The 6,969-nt window shown below is 40.4% G+C and overlaps 1 protein-coding gene across 1 annotated transcript in view; it reads right to left on the bottom strand.

Annotated features, from left to right (window-relative positions):
• The window catches only part of ABCD3 (ATP-binding cassette, sub-family D (ALD), member 3), an 89,635-nt gene that overhangs the window by 52,426 nt on the left and 30,240 nt on the right, over positions 1–6,969 (bottom strand). The window contains exon 2 of the mRNA XM_010860480.1: positions 1,608–1,644. Coding sequence (XP_010858782.1) covers positions 1,608–1,644 — 37 coding nt within the window. The remainder of the gene's footprint in view (positions 1–1,607; positions 1,645–6,969) is intronic.

The following is a 6,969-nucleotide window of genomic DNA, read 5'->3' as shown; positions in this document are numbered from 1 at the left end:
GGAGAATCCCAGGGACGGGGGAGCCTGGTGGGCTGCCGTCTATGGGTTCACACAGAGTCAGACACGACTGAAGCGACTTAGCAGCAGCAGCAGCCTAGACCCTGCAGGTTGACTTAATGTTTATCTAAAAGCAACAACCTGAGTTCCCACATGACCTAGAAATTTTACTCCTAGGTATACACCCAAGAGAAATGAAAACATATGTCCACATGTCCATATGAAAACCTGTACATGAATGCATGAAAGTTCATAGCAGCATAATTCATAATGATCAAAAAGGAGGAAACCACTTAAATTTCCCACAACTAATGGTTAAACAAATGCGGTATATCTAAACAATGAAATGAAGTGAAGTAAAGTGAAGTCGTTCAGTTGTATCCAACTCTTTATGACCCCATGGACTATAGCCTGCCATGCTCCTCCGTCCACGGGATTTTCCAGGCAAGAATACTGGAATGGGTTGCCATTTCCTTCACCAGGGGATTACAATTCAGCAATTAAAAAAAAAAAAAAAATGAAGTACTGATGCATTCAACCACACATATGAACCCTAAAAACATCATGTTAAATAAAAGAAGCCAGTCACAAAATGCCAAATATTACCACATGATTCTATTTATATGAAATGTCCAAAATAGGGAAATCAACAGAGACCAGTGGCTCAGTGGTTACCAAGGGACAGGAGGAGAGGGTAATGAGGAATGATTACTAATGGGTGTGGAATTTCTTCATAAGGAATTGAAATTTTTTTAAAATTAGATAGTGGTGATGGCTGTATACCTCTGTAAACATACTAAAACCACTAAATTGTACACTTAAATGGATGGATTTTATGGTATATGAATTACATCTCAATAAAACTGTTACCCAAAAAAAGAAATAACTGATGAATACAGGTGTCTGTTAAAAGAGCTGTTCATCAGAAAGATACCTCAAGCTTACAATTTACCATAAACTCCACTTAATGTAAACAGAAGTAATGGCTAAAAAAGTAAAAGCAACTTCAGGCTGAATTTTAGCAATATGGTATTCATATCAAGAGATGTAATAGTGCAGATGCATTCCATGCTAGTCAGACCATTTCTGGACAACTACATTTTATCCTAAACATAGTGTCTGGAGGAAGTAACTAGTACAGATCCAGAGGAATGTATACATAATTAAGAACAATCAGAAACCATGTTACCTGAGAAACACTTGAAAGAATGAGAACTGCTTAGCATGGGGGGAAAAAAAAGATTCAGAAAATACAACTATCTTCACACAACGTCAGAGTCTGTTAGAGAAAGCAGAGTAAACTTGTTTTGTGTCTCTACAGAAGACAAAATAGAATCTTAGAGAAAGAAGATTACTTGCACCTTGGATTTGAACTAACAAAGTTACAGCTGTCTCCTAGGTAGTACTTTCCACCAAATGAACAGATTCAAGTAAATACTGGAAGTTACCTATCAAGGCTTTCTATCTTAGGATATGTAGTGGGTTTGGGATGATACTTAAGTTCCCTTCTAATCCTAAAATTCCATGACTTTATCCTAGTTCAAAAATATATAATGAAACAAATGAAGTAAATGCATGAAATCCCAAAGAGTAAATGATATAAATTTTACCTCATTGTTCTGTAATGGTGGTTTTCCATTTTTCTTACTGCAGAGAAAAAGAAAAAAGAGCAAGAGAGCTTTATTTGCAAATTGTTTCCATCATAAAAAAATTATTTTAAGAAATAAAAAGAATATACCAAATTCTCCAAATGAGTCTCTTCTTTTACATGTCATACTGAGACAGAATATATTAAATACAATAGTCCAACTGCCTCTTACTAACTATAATTCACAGAAAATGCTCAATAAATGTTAACTACCACTATCATGTGTCAGGCATTACATTGTAATTTTTTCATACACACACAAATATGATTTCTATGAATTCTATGATTTCTCCCATGAAGATACGGAATCTATCTTTCCATCCTTGAATCAAGGCTTGGCCATGACATTAGCAAACTGATACAAACAAGGGTTAGGCTAGTGTGTACTAGGCTTGTGTACTAGGCTCACTCTCTTGCTGCTGGGAATCCTTTCCCAGCCCTGTGAGTGATCCCAGTTAGTAGCCTAAAAGATGGGAGACTATGTGTATGAATGAAAAAACCGGCTTGGAAGAGTCAGTAGCACCACCAAGGTTCATGCAACTCAAAGTAGTTAATCTACCACTTGTACCCAGATCTGACTACTAACCCAGGCTTCCTCCCCTAAACAATCTAATAACCAAACTTGGCTTCTGTTTATATACACTACCACCTCACCCTATGCTTCTATATAATATTGATCACAGTTAAAATCTCTTGTTTAATGTACGTTTCCTCCCAGTAAATTAGTTCCATGAAATCAGGAGCTACTGCAGGTTGGTCTCTCCAAAGTAGAGTACAAAAGGTCTATTAGATATCAGCATCTGTGAAAGAAAGGCAAAGAAGGAAGCTAGGCAGAACTCAAAACTGAGATACACACCAACAAAATTTCAGCCAACCAGGTGGGAAGCCCTGAAGCAAGAAATGTTCATCCTAGTGCTCTGAGCCGGGATGAAATGGTAGGGTTTTTTAAACCTCTTCCTAACTCAATAAGCAAATCTACCCTGCTCCAGCAAGACCATGACCTTGGAGAAGGTAGCTCTGCAGCTGAGGCAGACCCTAAGATGTGTGCAGAAGGGGTTACCTGGTGATTCGCACTGCTCATAGCTGGACAATAAGCCCTTCTTTGAAGGGGAATCTGGATAGCACATCTCCTTTTCTACTACAAGGGTCATATATTACCCAATCCTCTATGTTCAATACCTAGTTGAGCCCCAGCGTTTTGCAGATTGAACATTTTCATTACAGGACACCATGTCACTGAGTAAGGCAAGAAGACACACAACTACAACGCAGTAAATGCTATCATTTTTAAAGTGCTTAGGCATATTATTACTGTTTCTAATTTCAACTATACTGCAGGATTGCTCATTTGTTTTTAAATTTTCATGAGACTACAAAACCATTTCAGAAGATGCCTTTTATATATATATATATATATATATATATATACACACACACACATGTTCAAGCATGCACAGTTAATTATAAGCCCCTTTTATAAGGCTTTCTAAATTCCTATTTTTAAAGAATTTTTTAAAGTTTCCTCAGTTTTGAAGATACCAGCTATATGTGATTTAGTCACTAAGTCATCTCCAACTCTTGCAACCCCATGGACTATAGCCTGCCAGGCTCCTCTGTCCATGGGATTCTCCAGGCAAGAATACTAGAGTGGGTTGCCATTTCCTTCTCCAGAGGATCTTCCTGAAGCAGGAATCGAACCTGGGTCTCCTGCATTGCAGGCAGATTCTTTAGACTGAGCTACCAGGGAAGCCCTTACCAGCTATATAAACACATAAAAATTGCTTAGGATATATGAGAGCAGTATATTAGAATCCTGTTTAATAGATTACATTTTTTTTTTACTTCATATGTCATAAAGATTATTTTTCTTTTTTTACTTCATATGTCTAAAGTGTAGAGAGAAGTTAATGTACTTCCAAAAATAAGATCTACTAGTAGGCAGATTCAAGTCTAACAAAAATTCAGTATTTTCCTTTTTTTTATTTTTATCCTATGAAACTAGAAAGGCTCTACAACAGACATGTCTTCTACTCGTCTATGTTTCTTTTGACTACCAAAAAAAATCAACTTAGCAGCTAAATTAAATTCATTAAATAAAAGCATTCAACGTGTTCAAAATATATTACCAGTATGAACACAAATGGTGAAAGTGAAAGTCACTCAGTCATGTCCGACTCTTTGCGACCCCATGGATAATACAGTCCACGGAATTCTCCAGGGCAGAATACTGGAGTGGGTAGCCATTCCCTTCTTCAGGGGATCTTCCAAGCCCAGGGATCAAACTCAGGTCTCCTGCATTGCGGCTGAATTCTTTACCAGCTGAGCCACCAGGTGAGGTATCTATAATCTGATTTGGAGCAGTCACTAAACATCAGCTGTTTTGTTACATCTCAGGGTATAACCGAATTAAATTATTTTTAATCTAATTTTGTGACTATGTGAATGATGACCTTAAACCAGTCTATTATATCAAAATCGATGTTATGTTCAGACAGGAGCTGCTCATCTATTTTCTTCTTGCTCAATAAATCAGCACACTGGATGGCAGTCCTACATCAATTCTTTTCATTGCCTTCCCAATAGCTCAGCCTGGGCAGAGGGAAGGAAAAGAGAATCACAGTACCAGGATAAGATGTATAAAAACAGTTTGGTTGCTAGAGTAAGAAACAGAGGCACACAGAATAGATACATTATTAAATGCACGTGTTACTGAAAAGACAGGTAAATTATAAAGTAATGAGAGGGTAACAGGCAGGAAGGCCAGGGGTCTCTAAATGGAGGAAATAGCCTGCAAGTGTCAGACATTTTTATCTCTCTTAAGCGGCAGGAGGAAACAAACTAGCAATATTTTTTTCCTTCTCTATACAAATTTAAAGGGAGGTTTCTCTTAAAATACTATGTTGCCATAATGACACCTGGTTTCGCCTGAAGTTAGCTATTCTCGAGCCTAGAGATAATCAATGCCTTTTTCTTATGGAAATGTTCATCTTAAGCTATGCTAATGTACTATGCCTTTACCCCAAACTCTGTCTCCAAGTTGGTTCCCCTCTTGGCCCAGAACCTACTTGACAAACCAGTATGGATATTGTTCCCCTAATCTATGTAAATGAAACTATTTGTATGGTGATCTGCCCTTCTTCAAGATTCAAGTTAATCATGGCCCAGGATAAACCATTTGGCACCAAGACTATCCCAAAATGCATCTTATGGGTGAGGGGCCTAGTGCCATTCTGAATTTTAAGACATTCCTTTCTTTCATTAACAGACTGCTAGTGACTATATAACACCCAGCTGAAGACTAGCAGGCGGATACTCTTTCTACCCCCCTTCTGATGCCTATGTCAGAAGCTTTCTCTATCTCCTTTATACTTTAATAAAACTTTATTACACAAAAGCTCTGAGCGATCAAGCCTCGTCTCTGGCCCCGGATTGAATTCTTCTCCTCCGGGGGCCAAGAATCCTGGTGTATTCGCGTGATTCAACAACAACCTTTCATCTTGGGGGTTCGTCCGGGATCCTTCAGGACAAGGTAAGGATGCTTGGAGCTTTAGTTCTTTGTTCTCTTAGCGAACATGTTTTCTGCTGTGCTTTACTAACTCTACGGTGTGCTTGTGTAAATGAATGGCATGCCCTGGGTAAAACAAGTAAGGGGCCCTGCTCTGCGGTTCCACGGTGATCTCATACGGCTTATGGCAAAAACCTGTCAGGGCGTTATACTGACCTGCCAATGCCAAGAAGCACCCAATGTCTCCTTCAGGAACCGACCAGAAATGGGCAAAGCGTGTGGACCGAACTCTCCTTTCTCGGTCAAACTTTTCGGTCTCTTTGACCATTTCATAACTCCTTAGGAATTAGAAGTACTAACCTAATCTATCGGATCATAGACTTTCAAGGGACTTGTGATCTATACTGTTATTGTGTACTGTGGCTTAGGTCCCAAACTTGAATTGGTAGTCAAGAAAGCGCCTAGCCTCACTAGGAATTGAAAGTTCGGAAGCTAGATGGAGCTCTAGCTCCCAGAACATCTCTGAGGTTAAAGGTTACTCAGATTGGGACTGCAATGGGTTTTTTTTTTCTTTGGTAACGCCGGCTCTTAGTGGATCAGAGGAGGCTATTATACTGGTGTGGTGATGCTTGGAAAGAACATCTCAGTTTTATGTTCGCGTCGGTCTTATTGTGGTCAGGAAATACTCAGGGTCGTGCACAGGCACTCAGGTGACGAATGTTTCCCCCGGTAGTCTTAGCTTGGGAGGCATTCCGGAAGGTTACTCTGATTCACCCCGGGTGACATCAGAGGCAAGCAAGGTTAAGGGTGAAGAGCTGGACGTCAAGTAGGGATGCTATCAAGTCTACCCCTGGTACATCCCCACCCCATCTCGGTGGTAGAACCGGGAGGGACGAGTACGGCGCCTGCGTCGGTAAGGGACAGACTAAGTCCGACCAGGAAGGAAAAGCTTTTGGTGCAACGTCTGTCTACACCCCCATCTAGAACAGGGAGGGACGCCTCCGGTAGAAAAATGGCGCTGGTCGCTTTTTTTCTCTCTTACAGATGGGAGCTAACAATTCCAGCCTCACTCCTTTGAACTGTGTCCTGAAAAACTGGGATAGATTTGATCCCCAGGGCTTAAAGAAGACACTCCTGGTCTTCCTATGTGATACCGCATGGCCACGGTATCCATTGGAGGACGGCGAACGGTGGCCAGTTGGAGGGTCTCTTAAGTATAATACTGTTCTACAATTAGACCGGTTCTGTAAGGAACAAGGGAAATGGGTAGAAGTAGCATATGTGTCGCCCTTTTTCTCTCTGCGAAATATGCCAGACTTATGTCCTAAGGGTATAGATTTGGGCGTGAAATCTTCAGCTCCCTCCTGTCCTCTTACTTTGCCGCCGTACCCGGGACTCCAAACTGGGATTCAAACTGCCCACATGGAGGTCCAAACCACTCCTGTCTCAGTACGACCTCAGACTACTCTGGTTTCAGTAGAAACTCAGACCATCGAAGTAAGAGATGAGATGGAGGACAGGAGACAAAGAGAAGAGGTAAAACAGGTTTCTCCAATCTAACCCTGGGATCATACGCGCAGAGCAGCCAGAGAGACTGAGGAACACCCACACAAGCTGTTGCCTCTTTATGAAACACCCACCAGGAGAAACAATCAGTCTGTGAGAGTTAATAAGCCTTTTTCTTATCAAGAAATACAAAGAATCAAGGAGGATCTGGGAGACTATTTAGAGGACCCAGAAAAATATATTAGAGCTTTTAAAGGTGTTACTCTGCTTTATGACCTCACTTGGAAGGATGTGATGTATATCTTGGGACAAA

This window comes from Bison bison, unplaced genomic scaffold (assembly GCF_000754665.1).
Source record: "Bison bison bison isolate TAMUID 2011002044 unplaced genomic scaffold, Bison_UMD1.0 scf7180017864466, whole genome shotgun sequence".
Taxonomy (NCBI): domain Eukaryota; kingdom Metazoa; phylum Chordata; class Mammalia; order Artiodactyla; family Bovidae; genus Bison; species Bison bison.
This window is presented reverse-complemented; position numbering and strand designations above follow the sequence as displayed.